Consider the following 21,577-nt stretch of genomic DNA (forward strand, 5'->3'; position numbering starts at 1 on the left):
CCCTGTCTGCAAACCGTTGTTATCCCCAGGTGAAGCTGTGTGATTTCGGTTTTGCCCGCATCATCGGCGAGAAGTCTTTCCGGAGGTCGGTGGTGGGCACCCCGGCCTACCTGGCTCCCGAGGTCCTAAGGAACAAGGGCTACAACCGCTCCCTGGACATGTGGTCGGTCGGGGTCATCATCTACGTCAGCCTCAGCGGCACCTTCCCGTTCAATGAGGACGAAGACATTCACGACCAGATCCAGAACGCCGCGTTCATGTACCCTCCCAACCCCTGGAAGGAAATCTCTCCCGAAGGTAACGTTCCCTTTCAAAATCAATAGTGCTTGAAGGCTCCTTCGGTTATTATTTCAGCGGTTAGTTATTAAATGTAGACATGCTCCTTGGGAATTACTCATTGGAGTAGGGGAACAAACTGAGGTGGATTGAGAGGTGAAGGGAATGGAGGCCAGAAATATCTTCTAAGGAAATGTGCCTGTTATAGAAAAATTGAAACGTACACATTAAGAGGTAAATGAGACAGAGAAATTGTTAGTATTTTGGGCTGTTTCCTTAGAATATATAAATATTTATGCATTGGTAAGGGGTAATACCTAATCTTTACTTGGCGTAATCTTAGTATACAAGTAAGACTATAGGCTTGTTTCTGTATTAAGCACTTTTAATCTATTATGAACACAAGAACTTTGTGCTACTGATATTTTAATGGTCATATTTCTTATATTAGAATACCAAGTTCTTTTTGTACTGAGTACCATTGTGTGACATTAGAGCATGTATGTTATTTTATTTAGTCGTTTCCCTGGTATATTTAGGTTGTTTTTATTTCTTCGGTATTAGATAATCTTTATGTATAATTTCTTATATGTATCTCTGATAATTTTGGGGGATCGATTACCTTGGGCGTGTTGCATCATTTAAATTTAAATTCTTCTTAACAAAGGTGTCCTTCTTAAATGAAGAGAGAGTTTTAAAAGAAGCAGGGGCAGGCCGGGCAGGGAAGACGGCTTGCTCAGCGCTCCCGAAAGGGGATCCTCCGTGAATGTGCTTCTGAGTTTAATTCTCACAAAAACCCAGTAAGATAGGTCTGACTATTATACCTGTATTTCACATGAGAACACACAAGCCAGAATCATACTGCTGAGAAGTGGGAGAGCCAGAATTCATACCAGAAAGTCTGCACATACATTTTAAACCACTATCCAGCTTCTTTTTTCAGGCAGCGCCTAGTTCTAAGTTTGCTCTGATTTTCCACCACTTGAAAAGGCAACTACTTCATAGATAAACATCTCTTTGATAACTGTTATTGCATGGGGTTGTGTAGAAATAAAAAAATGGTATAATTAAGTTCTTAGACTGCTGTTGGTATTAAAGGCCAAGAGCCGTCCATCATCATCTTAATTAGTTATAAATCATAGTTAGATGGATATATTTTAAATGAATCTGTGACCTACAAAAGAACTGGCATGTAGCCAAAGGACTAATGATATATTTAGGATAATTCAACAGAGGCAAAAGTGAAGGGTAATTTTTTTTCAGGAGACAGAAAAGAGGGAATTATCAAATAATCTTGTGACCAGTACCCGTGCAAGAAAACATTACCTCTGAACATGGTTACCATTATATTCTATCGAAATCCAGTAAAATAACTTGATGATTTTACTACAGTGAGGCCAGACATTTTTCTGTTATGCAAGAAGAGAACATTAGGAAAACACCTTCACGCTTAAAATTTTTTTTCTTGAAATAGTGGAGTACTTTTTTTGAAGTAGTGGAATAAGTGTTCCCCTCTGGTATCATGGAAATGTACGGGATTTTTATGCAGATATCAACTATTTAGGCCAGAAATGAATAGCTATCAATGATGAATGTTTAAGTACCATTGTTAATAGAGACCAGAAACATAGCTATCAATAGCTCAAGACACTCTTTTTGGGAAACCATGATATACATACATCGTAAGTAACATGAAAGTAAAGGACAGACCATAAATGTCTTCTGAAGAATTTGAAAGCATGTTGGAGAGATGAGTTATGTAAATTTGGGAAAATGATCATTTATGTCCTTGAATTGTTAGCCAGGTATAAAACCGGGGTCTCCGGGGTCAGAGGAAGCAGAACACTGTGGACTAGACTGGCTAGAACTGCATATTCAGAAGAGATGGAACCTAGGCCAGTCACTAGAGAATGAAAAGGAAGAAAGACAGCATTTCAGAAAGAGGGGATTACCTCATATAATTCAAGAGGCATCTCTAGTTGACCAGGAAGTACACATTTACTTGCCTGTAGATATGTCTAAGCACTAAAAACCTCCTATTACTCAAAGTGATGTGTAGACCGGCTCAAGTAGAACCCTCACTTTTCCAAATGACCCAAGTGTCAATTTGGGAATTAACTGGCCTCTCTTCTCAGCATCTTCCTGTGGTTCATTCTTGCCTTTGAGGCACAGGAGTTGTGCTATTTGCTAATGAAGGTTCTGAATGGCAAATGAGTTACCTAACTGTTAGTGTGTAAACAGAACTAGTACTCAAACATAAAGAAAAGTTAGTTAAATTATGTCATCATACCAGGTGAGGTAGTTAGAGGCCCAGATTCTATCCCACTACCTTTTTGAGAACAAATAATTTCCTGATTAGAAGTTATAACAGGGGCTGCTGGTACCCAATAATTTTAAGCACATGGGATCTGATAAATATGCAAGCAAACTAGTGTCTGGCAAAGAGCTGTCACAACTGATATTAGTCATTTTTAATCTCAGGATACTGTAAACCACACCAGAACACTAAGAATCCAGATACGTGGAAATAAAAAGGTAGACACCTCAGTCAAAGGTAAAGATCAATAGTCAAGCAGTTGGAGATACAGGCCTATGTGCTCTTCTAATCAGCCATCATTTACCTCTCCTGAGCTTCAGGTCTTCATCTGTGAAACAGGGTAGTGATTTCTGCCTACGTAGTGAATTGGTAATAGAGGCTCAATGAGATAAAGGCTGTGAAAGGCACCTCTGAAGGCAAGTGAGGGGTGAGCCAAGGATTTGGATTCAGGAAGAGAACAGCAGAACTCTAAGTTAAGAATTGCTCTGGCGGAAAACCAAGAATTGATTGTATAATTTTACAAAATATATGCATACTGATGATTCCTAAGCGTTCTTCAGGCATATCTTTAATTGTATTTTTCCCCCTTTGGCATGAAAAGGCAAAAGAAAAAAAGAAAGTTATGAGGTCTTTGTAGCATACACAGATGTGTCAGAATGAAAAATTTTCTTATCACGCATTTTTTTCTGTTAGTGTCGACCTGGATTTGATACAATATGATACTATATGTTGGAATGCTTCAGCTGTCATTGTCTATTTGATCTTTGCAACAATCCTCTAATAAGTAACTTGTTTAGTCTGTAGTAGAAACCAGAAAGGCTCAGGGACTTGCCTCAGGTCACTCAGTGGTAGGGCTTGGACTTCAAACCTTTTGCCTTCATTCCTTCCACCACACATTGTCACACACCAAAGGGTGCTCATTTTTTATGGTTTGCTCTTTAGGAACCTACAGGTGATATTTTAAACACATTAATGATTTTTGCTATGATAATATAACAAGCCAAGTACTGGCATTCTGGAGGTATGCTTACTAATAATTTATCAATGAGTTCATCAGGACTCTTGTGTGCAAATAATAGAAGCCTACCTCTAGCTAACTTAGGCAGAAGGTTACCTGACTCACACCACTGGGGAGTCCAAAAGGTGAACATCATTCATCTAAATCCTGTCGAGTGAGAGATGGAGAAAGGGTCACATTTCTCTGTCTCTCTGTTCAGCCTTATGTTACGATGGCTCCCTTCTCAGTTGGACTCTGCATGTGATTCAAAGGGGATCCCCCATCAGCTCCCAGCTTACATGCTGCTCACTGCACATGATCTCAGAATGGAAATCATTCTCTCCGTGGCCACAGAGTCTCTGAAACGAGCACTGATTGGCCATGCTTCAATCCCATCAGGCCTAGGAACAATCTCAAGTCACCACAGGGCTCTGGCCTGGTTAGCCCTGCGGATGCTGGAGAGCCCCTGCAGGCTGGAGAGAGAAAGTTCCTGCAGGAAAAAGATCCTAGGCTAAAAACAAACACACAAGCATAACAGGTGCCCATTATAAAAATAGGGGTTTTTTGGTTTTGTTGGGGGGTGTTATTTTGTGTGTGAATCCAAGTATGATTTGAAAAAATAAGAGAAAATTTGAGGAAAACTTAGCATATAAGTAAAATGAAAACAGTAAAATGAAATTTTGAAAGAAAATAATAGTAGCTAACACTTCTGCAATATTTGCACTGTAACCAAGCACTAATTTTAACACTATAGATATGAACTTTTAATTGTCCCAACCCTTAAGCAGATACTATTGTTTCCATTTTAAAGATGGGGCAGGGCAGGCACAGAGGGCTAAGTGGCTTGCCCTGGGTGGGCCCAGGTACAGATCCTGTCAACTGGCTCCAAGGTAGATGTTCTTACCTAACACTGCTTTTATAGTCTCTTGATTACCTTCTTAATGAATGTAGCCATGCTATCATATTAAACTTTTAATGTGCTTTTACATACTTAGAGCTAGAATAGTGACAGAATTTTTAGTAAGGTCTAAAAATATAGGGAAACAAGATCGTGTTGCGATAAAGACCGAAGTTGAGAGCCCTTCCACTTAAGTGTCTTCATGATCTCATCCGACTTCCTTTTCTCTTAGGTCTCAGTTTTCTTGTCTGAGATATGGTGACACAAATTCCTAACTCACTGGGTTATTTTAAGTAGTCAATGAAATTGTACTGGAAAGTACACAACATAGTGATCGATATTACTATCATAGCTAAATATATTGAACACTTTCTATTTCCCAATCACTTTGCATTATCTCTACATCTGTCTGTACAGTTGTATTTAGTTACACACACAACTACAATTACATAAAGTTATATTGTAACTAAACATTTAATTATAGTTACAAATGTAGTTTATATAAAATTAAATTCTTACATTATGTATAGTTATACATATAACTAAATAAGAATGTATGTATACAAGAAAACACTCCAGAATGAATCAGATGATTACAAATGAAAGCACAAGAGACTAGGTCATCATGGAGAGGGAGTTAGGGAGCGTTTCAGTTCATTCCCAGGCAGTGCTGTATGTCCCATCTTGTTTCATTTCATCGTTGTGAGGATCTGGATGGTCTGACATCATCAAGCTTGTCCATGACTTACCCATCCATAATTAAGCGTGGCCTTGCTCTCACCTCCAGGGTCATCTCATACTTTATTCCAGCTCTGCCCTTAGCATATCCATCCTGTGACTTTTCTCAGTTCCGTGAAAAGACTTGTGCACCTGTTTTAAAATATTTTCTTGATCAGGCAAATTTACTTTATCTTATGAAAAGGGCAGCCTATTATCACTTAAACATTTTTAGATAATCAGATGAAACTGAGGAAATTGTGCCTTCCTTGATCATGTACCAATACGCCCTTCCTTTCGTTGCATTTTTAGGAATTCCAGAACAGCCAGAGAAAGACCAGGTTGCCCTTTATGTTTGTTGCATGTAGTGCACCACAAGGCTGAATCCTGGGTGGATGTTACCAAAAAAAAAAAAAAAAAATCAGGAAATTGCAAGCAAGACTCAGTCTATGACTTAAGAAGTAGGTACTAAGGGTGTAGAGCTTGGAAATGGGAAATGGAAAAACTAGCTAACAGTCAAAACATGGGAATGTTTGCAAGGCAGGGAATTCCTCATAATCTTGCCAAGAACCTCCTGGGTTATGGCTCATTTTAAACAACCTGTCATGGTCTGGCTCTAGGTCTATCGCAAGCAGTTTTAAACTTTGGCAGAAGGGCTAGTTAAAAGTGGAGAGGTCCAGACTCCACCCCCATAAAATGCCATCCTGTGTTGAAAATGTACGAAGTCTGTGGACACACTTTGGAAAACACTGCTCGAGAGCCTTGGCTCAAGAGGGAGGAATTACAGTTAAAGTCAGGAACCCCTGAAGACCTCACAGCTGACAGGGCTCCAAAAAAATTTAAACTATGTTCCCAATATTCAAGTTTAGATAAATTATAACATTTCTCATTAAAAAAAAAATACATCATACATTCATATCATCTTCTTTATCAGGTATTTAATGTCAGGATATGTAATTTGTTCAAAATGTCAAATGTATTTAACATAGATCGCCATGAAAATAGCACAAATACAAAAAGAAGTACAGGCTGCTTTTGTCAAGAAGAAAGAAGAAAAAATATAAACAGGAAATACAAAAAGTTGTATAATAAAGTGTAATTAACATATGTGTAATGATTTGAGCAATTAGAAAAATATAGGAAAAGAGAACCCTTTTAACACTTGAAAATTGTCCTTTGAGTGAGCCACAGATTTAGAAATTCGACCTTGCAGGTCATGGGGTTATAGGTTTTAGGCTATAGGGGATATGTGTTACAATCCTATAGTCAGATTGTAGATAACCTGCAGACCAGCATGTGTAGCTTCATTATAATTATGCAAAAGAATGTAAATAATAAAACTTCTCCACCCCTGGGAAGGAGGAGGTCAGAGAGCTGGTGGGGAGAGCTGTAAGAGCCCTGAATTTCAGAGCTCACATGGCATTGTGCCTGGGTGACTGGATTGAGTTATATACCTTCACCTGGAACACTTAACACATGATTCAGTCCTGAGTTAATACTTTTTAATAAATGCTACATATTCCTGTGTGTATATATATCCTATATTGTGTGCCAGGGACGGTTCTAAATTACAGAGGTGGTCACTGTAATAACTTAATATAACTAACTTAATTGGAAAAGGGAGGAGGGCAATAAAGTAGAGAAACACTTAAATTAGTTGATTCATTTTCTTTAATGGAAGGGGATCAGTGTTTTGGTTTTGTGAGATGGTTCTTTTCAAACTATCTGTAATAGAGGACCAGTTTTATTTTATTTTCATTTCCCAACATACAGGGTGGGGCAAAAGTAGGTTTACAGTTGTTTGTATTGAAAATAATAAATACTTAGATCATAATGCAAGAATAAACTCTGTTTCACATACTCACAACTGTAAACCTAGTTTTGCTCAGCCCTGTATAATAAAACATAATAAAAATGTGACAGCAATGTCAAAATGCTATAAAACGTTTCCAAAGAGTCTCACTTTTTGTACTTATCTCATCACAAACCAATTAACAGGTCACAGACTGGCATTGATCCACGGAGTAGCACTGGTTGAAAGTATTGAATTGACCATAAAGATACTGTGTTTATTATTGAAAGATATAGGGGCAATCAGAAGAAATTTTTTAAATAGTTAAAAGGCCATCTCTGGAGGGCAGGTCTAATAAATGAGATGAGAGGTTTTTATTTTTCATGTTGAACCCTTCTCACTGATTGGTTTAGATCTTTTACCAGGTGCATATGACACTTTCAAAGAAAATAATAAAAATGAACAAAAGTGCATGGAGGGAAAGAAGGCTCCAGGAATAAAGGGAGTACAATACAACCCTTTCTATATCTTTAATTCTTTCATGCCTGGCTTAAGATTTGTTTGAAACTTTAAATAAACAGACAATATATAATATATTATTTTAATATTTTATATATAACTGTTAATCGCTGAAGAGCTAGAGGGTTATAGTTCCTTTTCTCTGACACCAGCCCTGGCATGAGGCCTGAGCAGATGAAGAATACGCAGTCTCTGAGCCCGTCTCTGCCAACACAAAGGACAGTGTGCCAGTGGAAAGTCAAATGAATGCTCTTCTCCTACATTCCATCAGTTGCTCAAGATCATAATACACATCTTAAATTTTCTTTTTCATCTATGACCTTGTTTTCCCAAGAGTTTATTCTTAGAGGAGTCAGAGAAGACACATAACCGAGTGATGTGGACTGTACAGCTGGCAGAGAGAGATGTGATTTGCAAGTGATCTTTCTAGGGGAGCGCTGACAACCCTGCAGCACAGGGAGAGCATGTGTTAGAATAAAAGTCCATTTCCATCATCAGGTGGAATAGATGTGTTCAATTAGAAACACATGGTAAATTTGAGGACCGTTGGTAATAGACCATGAAGATCACCAGAGAAATTACTGTTTTTTCCTTTCGAGTTTTGATATTCCCTTACATGCCATTAGGGAGGCAAGCAGGCAGTAATCAACACAGAGGCAACCTTGGAAATTGTCTCACAATGAGCCCCGACCCCCGCCGACAGAGATCATTTTCTGTGTTCACAGGTGAAGCCTGAAGAAGCACCTATTCTCAGGTCACCTGCTGTGATGTTACTGCTCAGTTTCAGAGTCACATGGCTAGTTAGTACTATCAAGAATTACGATCAGACACGAAGCCTTGACATACCACATATACAAAGGGGAGGAAAAGGAAATGTCCTCGCATTAATCCTATAGCTTGTCTTTGGTTTAAAATCAGCGAATGGTGCTGGTGCACCAGGGACGCAGACTTTTTCCACTTTGCGTTTCCACAGTCCCAGTGGAAGGATTTCTGCCTCTGCCTTTCCCCGATTAGCACAGCTCTGTTATGCCTCTACTTGGTCTCGGTCCTCTGCTGACATTTATGTACAGTGTAGAATACATGGCATCTCAAGGCATAAAGTGGCTATAATAATGTACCACTAAATTTATCAAAGCATCTAAATTTTATTTTAAAAGGCAACTTTTTGTCATTCAATGTGGTAAATTCAAGTAAAATTGGTCACAAGTGTGTTTTTCCCCCAGAAATTGGAGATGAAAAATGCAGCCAGTACAAACACAAAGCAAAGCGAAATAAAAGCCTAGCACCATTACCACGTGGTATGTTTTCAGAATTCCACAGTGTTCCAGGACACTAAACACTTACGTTGGAAGTAGCACTTTGCCATGAAAAGGAACCAGCTGTAGGTCCCTTTTTCACTATATATTGTTCAAAACAAAAAATAACTTCATTGAAAATAAGCCTCGCATAGACGAGACCCAGAAATCCAATGGTATGAGAAACAAAAGAAAGACAATTGTCATTTTAATAATTAAACTGTGTTTGTAGCAGCTTATGAGGCTCAGAGATCCAGCAAGCCTGCTGAATGTTAATGAAGAGATTTACTTGTCAACATATTAGCACTGCTGTCCGACGTAACAGAGTAGAGGAGATGCAGGGGGACTGGCCGGGGAACTAAACGCTTACCAGTGCTGGACTGGGCGCCAGGAGAGTGTCACGATTGATAAACCAAAGTGAATGATGTAGGTCAGAACTTCCACTGGGGTTTAACTTGTTAAGCAATCTCTACTTGAAATTCTGAGATTGCTTGTATTTAACTTTTTTGTTTTTTTTTAAAAAGAGCATACATTTTGTTCAACAATAAGGAACTTTAAAATTATGAGCCAAAGGCATACAGTAATTAAAGTAATACCTACTAGTAGAGTGAATTTTTTAAGTTCAAATGAGTTAACTTCTGAAAAGATTCCCCTCCAGGAAAGGAACTGCTTATTTTGATAAAATAAAATTAATGGCATTTTCTCTAACAAATAATTTGTAGGGAGAAACTGATCAAAAGACATTTTAGCAAGAACATTGGCATTATAAAGTACTCAAAAATTGGATCTTTATTTGCCCCCAAAAGGTTTCCTATAAATCCCAATTATATAATGAAAATTTCACTTATGAATATATATCACAGTTGAGTTAAAATATGACATCTGAATAGATATAGAGGTATTAGGGTAGAGAAACAACAAAGTTCAAATATTCTCTAAGTTTGCTATCTTCCACAATGACAACACAGAATTGTATTTCAAAATACAGGCTGTTAAAAAATCTTATCTAACCCCTATAACTGCTCCACAGTCCAATCCACTGAGCATTTATCCAGAATATCCTTAAGTTGCTCCAGTGATGGCAAATACACAATTTCATGAGAACCCCTGTTTCTTCTTAATTTGACCCCAGCACAATGAGCGGAATGTCTGTTTATACTCACTGGTAGAACAAACCCAATTCCTTTTACAGCTAAAAACTTATCTCAGAGGGCTGGACGCAGCCATCGCATGACCCTGAGCCTTCTGTGTCCCTGGGCAGTCAGTTTCCTTTCCACCGCCTCTTCACCCTGGTTGAGACACTTCCCTCTTTGTTGATGTTCTTTACACCAAACCTCAACAGGGCTCTGACTCAGGGTTCAGTGAGTCTCAGAATAAAGTGACACCACTACTCCCCCCGTTGTAAAGGACACACTTCTTTTAGCGTGGCATAAAATGAGGTTTATTTGGGGACAATGAGTAGATTCATGTTGCTTACTGTGGGTTTAGAATCCTGAGCTCTTTCTCATGTGTGTTGTTGATACGCCAGTTCAGTACGTAGACCTTTTTTGGTGGGTGGGGAGGAAGGACCTAAATAGAGGCCTCAGTTCCATTTGTGCCTGTTAAATGTTGTTAGTACGGCCCATAGCTTTAGGCTGTAGTTGTTTGGGAACTTATTTGTGTAATGTGACTTGCTGGCATCTTCTGAGGGGAAGCTGTCCTGAAACCTTTCTGTGTCTTCCTTCCAGAATCCTGAGCCAGCTGGGGCTGAGGACAGATACCTTCCTCTAGATTAGATACCTTTCTCCTCGTTTACATCCATCTATTCAGGGGCCCTTATTAAACCAGTTATTAACTACTTTCAGTGTTCTCAAACCCCCAGCCCTTGCTACCCAAAGTGTGATCTAAGACTCCGCTTGGCAGACATTAAACTACAGACTCTCAGGTCCTGCCCCTGACCCAGCAAGTCAGAGTCTTCAGGTTAAATTCCCTGGGTTATTCAAACGCCTGTCGAAGTCTGAGAAGCAGTGCTTAGCAGTCATTCCCCACTGTAGTTGTGCAGATTAGCAACACCACGGGGCATATCTAAAACTACCATCACCGCCCAGCCAGGCATGGCTTAGCCCTTGAGCATCGACCTAGGATCCAGGAGATCAGGGTTCGATTCCCGGGCAGGGCACATGCCCGGGTTGCGGGCTCAATCCCCAGTTGGGGGCGTGCAGGAAGCAGCCAATCAGTGACAACTCTCTCATCATTGATGTTTCACCTCTCTCTCCCTCTTCCCTTCCTCTCTCTGAAATCTGTAAAGATATATTTATAAAACAAGCAAACAAAAAAACTACCATCACCTTGAACTTTGGCTTGAGTATCAGCATGTAAAAAACACACACACAAAAACCCTAAAAACAAAAACCTCTCTAGATGAATTTAATGTGCAGTGAAAACGAAAGAAAAACCCACCCTGAGCATCATTAGAATAATATAAATATATTTTGATTTTTACTTCAAATTTTGCATCCATTTGGCATCCCTTTGGGGGCTGTGTTTAAACGGTTCAGGGTTTCAAAATTGTGTCACTGGTCTTTGAGAGGCAATGAACTTGAATGTAAAGCAAAGGAACAACCATTGACAGAGTGACTTTCTACCGAGGAAAGAGCTGGAGAAGGAAAGACTCGGCTTGAGTCCCCAAAGGTCTTGCACTTCATCAGATCGCGGTAATTGACTCAGGCACCGGGAGCTGATGACTCCCAGCGGCCTGTGAGCCGCGGGCAGCCTCTGCCTCCAGCCCTGAGAGGAGCGTCCCAGTTCGTGTTGCCCGGCAACAGCTTGCCGGGTTGAGAGCTGGAATGTGAAAGGTTGCAGAATGATTTTTAAAATAAACACACAACTTACCATCAGCATGAGGCAAACCAAGGGGAGAAGTACCGCGGTCTACACTGTGACAGGCTGTGAGGCCGAGAACACGGGAAAAGGGAAAGAGAGAGCAGGGAGCTCAGTGCCGACAGATGATGGCTCCATCACTGGAGGGATAGTTCTCATATAGTTTCTTATTTGAAAATTTGTCCCTGAATAATTTGCATTAGACAGAAGACAGTATGGAAAAAAATAAAAAGTACCGTATCTGGACAAAACAGGTTAGTCTCGGAAGATCACTGGTAATTTCTCTTCTGTAAAGTAAACATTGTAAAATAAACCCAATCTGTATTGCAGATAGTCTCCACATTATTCTAATTTTCTGATGGACATCACTGATCTTGTGATCTGTTACATTTTGTGGAGTTGTGATGTCCTACCATCCAGAAATATTTTCAGCCAAATTGCACACACCATATGCACATGAGGTGGATATTAAAACTTAGAGCTGAGAAAATGTTTATTTAAATTTCTAATGAATGTAGTCAATCTACCAAATGCTGTTTAGCAAGCACGTTTCTAACGCACTAAATGTTGTATTTTATTTTAAATATTTATGAAACTTGTGTGCAAAAATGATTACACAATCTGTGTGACCTTAAAGGAACTGAAATCTAGTGGAGAGGGTGGGGGGAGACAGGCATGTGCTGAGGTAGTAAAAGATGGGGAACGGAGGAAGACTGAGAGGTGTAACCTACGGGGCCTATTATGTATTCAGATATGTCCAGTCTATTCTTTGTGTAGGATTTTCTCCAAGCTTTGGATGCCATTCAGTTTAGCCATAGCAATGGCACATGCAAATGAACCTTCTACATACACAGAAGCTATTGTGTCCATACACATGGTATTTGCTTTGAAATAGAGACTGACTGCAATACAGTTTCCACAGTTTCAGAGATAATTCTGTATTTTGATACCCGAAGAAAATGAAATCCATACAATTAACACTCTGATGGAACATTTCTTTTCATATTAAAACATAAGGCCCTTCAGCACCTGCATATACCATTTAATTTTGTTTTTGTTCAGATGTGCTCGTGCACCTGGCACACAGGCTCACAGAGCTTCAGCTAGCCCAGCATCTGCTGAAAGACCCATTCTGGTAAAAGAGAACGTTTGATACAATTTCCTCTCCACTTTCCTCACATTTCAGTCTTTCAACTGATGGGACAACGAGAGCAATTGCTGTATAGGAAGTTAGGGGGAAAGTAACTATACTGGCCAAGAACTTATTGTAGCAAGGAAAGAAACCTTAGACTTCAAAAAACAGATTTTCTTTTCTTTTCTTTTTTTAATTTATAGGAAACATTAGTGTAGATCCATTTTAGAAAGCACAAAAGTCTTTGGTCATAGGGATCAGACATTCTTTAAAAATGAAAAATTGAACCATACAATTGCGTAAAATTTTTTCAATGAAAAAGAAAAAAGCGACTTCTCACATTGCCTCAATCTGGCTGCCCACAGTGTTCAGAGAGCTTGGATATAGGACAATTTAATAATCTGGAAGAACACGATTGAGTGTAAGGATGGATAACAGAACTCTCAGAGTAGTATTAGAAAGGCTAACTCCCAGAATAACTGGGCAGGTACAGTCAGAAAATAATTCTACCCCTCTCTGTAAATGTTGGCAGCATATTTACTACAAAGAGAAGAAGGACCAGTCACTTCCTGTGCTGTTCCTGTTTTCTTCAGGGAGCTCCAGACTCCTCATGGGCTCCAGATCCTGTGGCGCTCCAGGGAACCCAGAATCCCTGCAGCGCCCCCTCCTCGGGCACTAGCTTCCTGACATGCTGCTCTGCCCACACTGGGCCTTTCCTTCTGACTTTCCATTCTGCTGCAGTCCTTCCTCCCGATTTCCCACTGCCAAGACATGCCCACTTTCTCCTTGGCTTTGTTTCTGAGAGAAGTTCACAGAATGGCCTGATTTTATGTCTTTTCCATGGCCTCTCCCTCTCCCCCTTCCAGTGCCACAGTTTCAAAGGCACACCCTCCCACATTCACTCAGATCCGAATTCTGGGTCATGATCTGAGTCTGGGAACTGGGGTTGAGACCCCATTTGGACTTTTTCTCTGCTGTCAGCTTGCGTCTGGGACTGCTCTGGCTACTCCAGTTTTACTGGACTTTGCTCCTGTGCTACGGATTTCAGGCTCCCTTAGGGAAGATCCTTTACACTTGATGTGTCTCACAGGCGGTCTCTGCTGGGAGCGAGACCTGGGCAAGGGGAGGTGTCACAAGAGGTCACCCAGTGGCAACTATGAGACATGATCACTCTTCCGAACTGGACATACTGCATATAGAGAAGCTAATGGAGGTGCTCTTAGGGCCAGTGTAAGTAATTTTGAATAAACCATGGATTAAATGAGAGAGATGCCAGAATATTGACATAGCCAGAGTTTTCTGAGGTTTCTCAAAGGGAAAGGAGGTTTTCTGAAATCATTCAACAAGAAGCTTAACATTTATCCTTGACAAAATCTTAGAATGAATGATTGACTAGTTTGCAAACATTTAGGAAATAAAATCCAGTACTTAGAAAGAAATAACTAAAAGTTAATATGAGTCAATATTAGTTTACTTAGAATCTGTTACTCCAGAGTACTTGTATTTTCTTTTCAAATAAGATTGCCAGATTGGTAGAATGAATAATACCAAGGACTGATGTGTCTTGACTATAATAAAACATTTGAAAAAGATCTCCACAGTAGCCTTTGGAGAAGGTGATAACATATGGAGTAGATGGGAGACTCCTAGGAGGAAACATTATTGCTTGTTTATTAGCCTGTTCAAAGAATAATTACTAGTCACGGCAGTTGGGAGTAAGATCATTGATAGAGTCATCAAGCCCCCTGTTTAAGCTTATTCTGAAAACAGGTTCCTAATAAGTTGATTAATACATTAGCAGATGGGCTTCTTCAGTTTGGAAGTGGTGGAAGCTAAGAGAATTAGCCCTTTGATAGGAGGAAATCGCAGCACATTGAGAATAGCCTTTGAATGCTGAAATGTTGAGCTAAAGTCACATATATATATATTTGTATATAAAGTTGTATGTATTATATATACCCATGCATTTTAATACATAAAAGTGTGGTAAATCATAACTAAAAAGAACTTAATGTACATTATTGAAAATTAATTAATTTTGATAACAATGAGCCAATGGTCTGACCAGCTGTGTGGCACAGTGTTTAACAGCATGTGCTTTGCAGCCAGTCCCCAGGGTTTCTACCTCAGCTCTGTTACCTAGATGCTGTCTGGCTTTGACCAATTTAAATGACCTTTAGAGTTTCAGTTTTTCCGTTTATGTAAACTGGGGATCAAAATAATAACTTTCATAGGATTATAAGGACTACCTGAGAATATGAATGTAAAATTTTTGGAAAGAAAAAGCCGAGGTCCTAGGCTCTGTGAATAATGTCTATGTGTACAAATAAAACCGACAGTTAATCACAAGGAAAATTCTGGTCAGTAATGAACAGAGACATTGAAAAACAACTAGTGAACATTAAAAGAAGGATGCACAGGAAGACTGGGGCCTCTGAAGGACAACTGGAGGGACTGTAGAAGGTGAGGTTAAGGTGAATTACCAGGAGATCTCCAAGACTTGAAGAGCTGTCATAGAGAATAGAGTCAAGTTTTCCATGGCACCTAGAACATAAATAGGGCTAATGTGGCCAAGTTATAAAAAGACAGCTTTGGGCACAGTATAGGAGAAAATAATTCTTGTTTCCAGTATCATGCATCACAATTGACACAGAAATAGGTCGGACCACCGGAGAGAGCCACTGGGATGCTAGCTAGTTATATTTCAAAAGTGCTAAAGAAAACATTATTTTTCTTTGAGTAGGGTATTAAATGTCAAAGATTCTAAATGGTGCATTGTGTTAGTGTGTTAGTGTGTTAGTGTGTGTGTGTGTGCGCTTGCTTGCTTCTGTGCATGTTTTGCCTTTGCAACTACATTGGGAGCTTTTCAGGGAGCCAGATATTTTTTTATTGCCTAAATAATTGCCAACTGTAATTTCTTATGGAAGATTTGGTGAATGAATGATTGATACATCCATATGAAGAATGTGGTCAATAAACAGAACATTGTTAGGAAAAAAAGGCACTTTAGGGTTTCTTTTAAAAATATGTTTAGCGAAAGGCATTTGGAGGGTACAGTTAATGCTGCATTGTATGAGACTTAATGGATAAAAAGGATTTTTTAAGAATTCCAGAAAGAGTGACAGTAGAATGGAGCTTCAATGATGCACCTATTTTCTCAGTAACACCAGGTTCCCAACATTTAACCACAGGCTCCAACAGTTAATAGTTAATTATTTCTATTTTCTGCTGCCAAGAGCCACAAAATATGTTTATAAATTCACACACACATATTTAGACACACACACATTTAGACACACAAATATTCCCTCTGATTCTCTTCCTATGTCCTAAACCATTTTCTCTCCGAGGTAGCTGTCTTTTTCTTGCTGTGGTTCTTCGGGGCACCTGGGTACGGTGGCTGTGGTCAGGTGGTGAGTGTGCTTCACGCAGCAGAACAATTTTTTATCTTCACGTAGCCCCTTCCCTTCCAGTTTCTCCTCTGGGGACATCCCCCTCCTCATTAGGCCGTGTGGTTCACTGTCGGGGCCCACTTGGGCACAGACCAGACCTTTTGTTGAGTTACTGTGCCCCTGTCCCCCTAATTATAGAATTCAAAACAGAATGAGTGAACTAACAGCATGTGTCTGCTCCCTGCAGTCAGTGTCTGGGGAAGCGTGCTCTGCAGCTCACAGTGGCCCATAAGCTCCCCCTTCACCCCTCACCCTCCAGGTTTGCTCTGTGGCTTCCCAGCAGCAAGAATGGAACGTGTGCCCCACACACCAGTGAGTAAATCATGTGACTGGGTGTTTTAAAAGCACATGCTCCACACCCAGTTCACTGGGACAACTGTCCTTTCAAAGCTCTCCGAGAACACGTTCAGAACGTGAAATCGTACCGGGTACTATGTTTCCCAAGGTATCCTGGCTCAGGCTGTGTGGACACAGACGGCGTCTCAGTGTGTGCTCTTGCATTCACTCTCTCCAGTCACAGTGCTTAGGCGTTTGACTCTCCAGCCTTCCGTGCAGGCCAGTATTCGGAATGTTAGCATCAGAGAGAGAATTCTAGATTACCAAAGACTGTAGAAAACATTCCTCTTTGCCTGTAACAAGAAGGATCCTGATTCATTCTGATTGAGTGAAGCCCTCTCTGATCCAGGTGGCCTCTGAACTCCGTGAGAGCCTGCATTTCAGGTCCATACATGCTGGTGTAGGCCAAACAATAGAGTCAAAGCCACCTGGTTCAGGACTTAGTAACTGGGGAAGTTGGGGAGCTAATTCAGTGGCTTTTTTTGATCAGTGATAGAGACAAAAGTCTTCTCCTGGTAGGCCATTGGTTTTTAGGCTGTAAGTTTATCATGAGTCCCTGACCCATGTTAGGTTTTATATTTTTCCCTTTAAATGTGGTGTCCAGATGATGGTCATTTAATTCAAGATGATGAAGCCCATTGTGTGTATTCTAAATTTAAACACATTTCACAACAAAATTAGTAAGTGCCTGCTCTTGAATATTATTTTTATCCTGCCATTAGTGCAATATATATTTAAAAGATACATATTTAAATCATCTATTTTAGACAAATGTATTAAAGACTAAACCAAGAGAAATTCTGATCATCCTCACAAAAGACTCATACTCCTTTCTCCACAATTATTTCCAATTTCATTTTTCAGCATCCAAAATAAAATGAAGACCAAGGTTTTACAATTCTCAAGATGAGTTTTCTTTGGGTTCTAGTGCCTGCTAGTGCTATGCTGCCTTAACTGTGTGAAGCAGCAGATGGGAAATGAACTGACTGTATCATGGGATGTTCCAGATTTGTCAACCGTTTTCACCAATGATTAATATTCTTTTTCAGCCATCGATCTTATCAATAACTTGCTGCAAGTAAAAATGAGAAAGCGCTATAGTGTGGACAAGACCTTGAGTCACCCTTGGCTACAGGTAAAAATCAGTTGTTGGATATTTCCTCCGTCAGATGGGCTTTTGAATATTTGTAAGATTTTGCTATTGTATGTAAAAATCTTTTGTCACATTTTTAAAAGTTGTAATTCTAATATCAATTTGTTTGCCAAAATGAATGCAACTGCGTAAAACTTAATAACAATTTAGTGTTTCTAAACCTCCCTATCAGGAAGCTTGATAGAGGAAAAACACACACCACACACACACCGCACAAGCACAAACACACTCATACACTTGGACACACCAAACCAAAAACAAGAAATCTAAGTGTCGTAGCAAAACTCCAAGGACCAGCCTTCAAAAGCATTTGTATGTGCACTTCTGATAAATGTCCAAGTAGATGCCTACCTGGACATGTGCTGTACTTGTTTGTACTCATATTTTTAAAGCCGAGACTAATAATCACAGAACAGATGCATGGCAAATATAAACTATGTGTGTGGGTATGTGCTTGCTTCCTCTTAAATACAGGATGTCCCCCAAAATGTATATACTCTGTAACAGCTGATAGCTCAATTTTGAAAATGAAATGTATTTTCATTAACACTGCCTTTATAATTATTCGTTGTGTGTGTATACATTTTTGAGGGACGCCCTATATTTATTATTTTCACATTGGACTTAAAGTTTAGAAAAATGATGCTCTGGAAAACTGAAGGATTGTCTGTAGCCGTTACACGTCAGAGGGATACCAACATCCCTAATTGCTTGACTACGAGCACTCATTGCCCGCCCTCCAATGCATAGCACAAGCAGTTGGCATTTGGAAAGTTTGGGCAAACAGGATGGCTTTGGTGCCACTGCTGTCACTTCAGGTTGCTGCCATAAGACACACACTATGAAAGTGGAAGGGAAGAGGGTAACTCATCAGTTGTGGGAACTGACAACATATGAAACAATGTTTTAATGAGTTTTAGCAGCAAGCCTCCGTGGTAATATTTGGGAATTTCTCCATCAGGATTATCAGACCTGGTTAGATTTACGAGAGCTGGAACGCAAAACCGGGGAACGCTACATCACCCACGAAAGTGACGACTTGAGGTGGGAGCAGTATGCAGGCGAGCAGGGCCTGCGTTACCCCACACACCTGATCGACCCCAGCGCTGGTCACGGCGACAGTCCTGAGACCGCAGAAAGAGAGATGAAAGCCCTCAGCGAGCGTGTCAGCATCCTCTGAGTTCCATCCCCTATAATCTGTCAAAACACTGTGGAATTAATAAATACATACGGTCAGGTTTAACATTTGCCTTGCAGAACTGCCATTATTTTCTGTCAGATGAGAACAAAGCTGTTAAACTGTTAGCACTGTTGATGTATCTGAGTTGCCAAGACAAATCAACAGAAGCATTTGTATTTTGTGTGACCAACTGTGTTGTATTAACAAAAGTTCCCTGAAACACGAAACGTGTTATTGTGAATGATTCGTGTTATATTTAATGCATTAAACCTGTCTCCACTGTGCCTTTGCAAATCGGTGTTTTTCTTACTGGAGCCTCAGTTTGGTAAGAGTCTAGGGAACCGTCCACGAGATGGTTCTGTTCCGTGTCCCAGCGGTGTGGTCATGATAAGCAAACTCTTGAAGAGTCGATTATTACCAGTGTTCTGTGAACAACTCCAAAACTCATGTGGAAGAAAAGAATGGTGGAGCTATGGGGGGATGGATGTATGATCCTAAGACACAAGTGCATGAGAACTTTACTGTATAGTCTCACATCCTTTGCCTGCCTGGTGTGCCTCAGTGTGTTTAAACTCAAGGTAATGCACCTAGGCATGCCTGCTGCTCTTAAGCCTGAATGCCTTAGAAATGTAAACTGCCAGATATAGCAGATATATTTCCCCTTTCTTACAATACCCTGCTGTACTATGGAGAATCAGCAGCTAAGCAACCTTTTGCCTTTGTGTATTTTTCAATAATAACAAATAAATATTCTTGTCAAAATATGTGTCCATCTGACTGAATTATTTTCATTTCTAGTTCACACCAGTGTTTTCAGACCAATTAGAAGCAGGTATCTGCCCAAAAAGCAGAAAAACTCTCATGGTCGAGAATTTACCTTTACTTACTCTGAAGCTAAAAAAAGTATGTGTCCAAGTGTGGTGAAGTCTTTCTGTCTTGCGTGTCAGCTGGTTTCCAGGAGAAAAGAAAGCTTTCAAAGAAAAATGGCCAAAGCCAAACGGGATGCTTGAAGGCATAAGTAAGAATTTTGCATATCGCAATCTCAATGTAGCTTCCTGACTCAGGTAGTGTAAGCCACGGATGTATTAGAATAATGGTCTAGTTTCTTTCTATAGTATCTAAACAAGAAGGTCCTGAAGTGAACTACAAAAACACGTGAAGCCTGGAAAGTAATTCCTGAAGAGAAAGCCAGCTGAAGTGAAGTGCCTGGGAAGAGACAGATTAATAGACTGTAGGTGTGTAGAGTAGGGGACGTGGGTAATGTGGGCAAGGTGTCTTTATAGCAGGATAATGACTGTATTATTGTTACAGTGTACCAAAAAATTATAATCAATGTTTGGAGGAATTTTATTTTGAGATAAAGTTTTGAGATACTTGAATACATTAGGTAGGTGTGTTAAGATTGCAGGCGATATTTACACTTGGAGAGATGGGGCAGAACAGTTGATTTTCCCAACGGTTAGTCACAATTTTGTATTATCCCTTATTCTAAGGGGTTTGAAATTTATTCTGTGTAAGTCTCAGGACACCATTCAGACGTAAGCAAAAGAGTAACATCACCAAGTTCACTCTGCGCCTGAGACAGAGCCTGGAGTGAAGCCAGGGGAAGAGGCGGCCAAGGTTCCAGCTAAATTATTGTCTGAACCCGTGGGGTGACGAGGGCCTGACCCGCGGCGGTGGTAGATAGGAAGCCAGATGCTGAGGCACGTGGAAGAGATGGCAACAGACAGAACGGGGACGTGGTTGCTGGTTGAATGACCCTAGGTTTTGGTTTGGATGATTGATTAGACTTAATCAAAAGCAGTTATAGCCATTTTAGAAAGGATGGATTCACGTTCGAACACGCTAAATATAAAGTTTCTCTAGGACACCACGTTTGAGGTATCTCAAAGGTATTTAGGTAGGTGTCTGGTGTTTAGGGAAGAATTCCGGAGTCGAAGGTACAGGTTTGGAATTCAAAAGCCACAGTATGTTGATTAAAATGACTCAGACCCTGGGGGACAGAATGGGAAAGAAAGTGACCTTAGGACAGGAACCTGAGACGTATCGATGTGGAAAGTTCAGCCAGGATAAGGAAAATTCAAAAGGAATGTTTGAAAATAGAGTTAAGTGGAGGAATACGGAAGCCAAGGGAAGAAGCAGGCTGTGGGTGAAGCAGACACGGTGGAAGGCACCGTGGAGAGAGCCTGGTTTCGGCCCGGGCTCGGCCTTGGCAGCTGTCGCAGCCGTTTGTAACCAGCGTGGCTCTCCTGCTGCACCCAGAGTGGCCGTGTCAGAGGGGTCAGCGCTGTTCTGCAGTCACTAAGGGCAGGAAAAAGAAGGTGACTGCCAATGTTAGAAAAAAGGGGGCCGCTGAAGGTCACCTCGCTTTCTTTCATCCAGAATGTCAGCGATGCTGCGAAGAGCCCAGTCTCACTGAATCAGCCCCCACATTTCAGGGTCCCCATCAATAAAGCCAGACTCCTCTCAGGTCAGTGCTCTGCCGTCGAACTACATGGCATGGACGGGGCCGGCGTCAGTGTTTCGTACAAGAGGCGGGCCAACATTTTTGATACGGAAACACCTGACCCTGGCAAAAATAAGAGAAATGAGAGAAGCATGTGGTAGGGAGGCTGTGTCTTCCCAGAGGCCACAAGCATTGCTGCCTCCGTGTT

General features: G+C 40.5%; 1 protein-coding gene across 2 annotated transcripts in view; it reads left to right on the plus strand.

The window, feature by feature from the left end:
* The window catches only part of PRKD1 (protein kinase D1), a gene marked incomplete at its 5' end in the record, with an annotated part of 298,282 nt that extends 279,075 nt beyond the window's left edge, over nucleotides 1–19,207 (plus strand). For both annotated transcript variants that reach the window (XM_081120461.1, XM_081120462.1), the window contains 3 exons: nucleotides 30–297; nucleotides 17,640–17,725; nucleotides 18,705–19,207. In XM_081120461.1, the coding sequence (XP_080976587.1) occupies nucleotides 30–297; nucleotides 17,640–17,725; nucleotides 18,705–18,923 (573 nt within the window). In that variant the 3' untranslated portion in view covers nucleotides 18,924–19,207. The remainder of the gene's footprint in view (nucleotides 1–29; nucleotides 298–17,639; nucleotides 17,726–18,704) is intronic.
* Nucleotides 19,208–21,577: the final 2,370 nt, after the last annotated feature.

This window comes from Miniopterus schreibersii, assembly GCF_964146895.1.
Source record: "Miniopterus schreibersii genome assembly, chromosome: 1".
Lineage (NCBI taxonomy): Eukaryota > Metazoa > Chordata > Mammalia > Chiroptera > Miniopteridae > Miniopterus > Miniopterus schreibersii.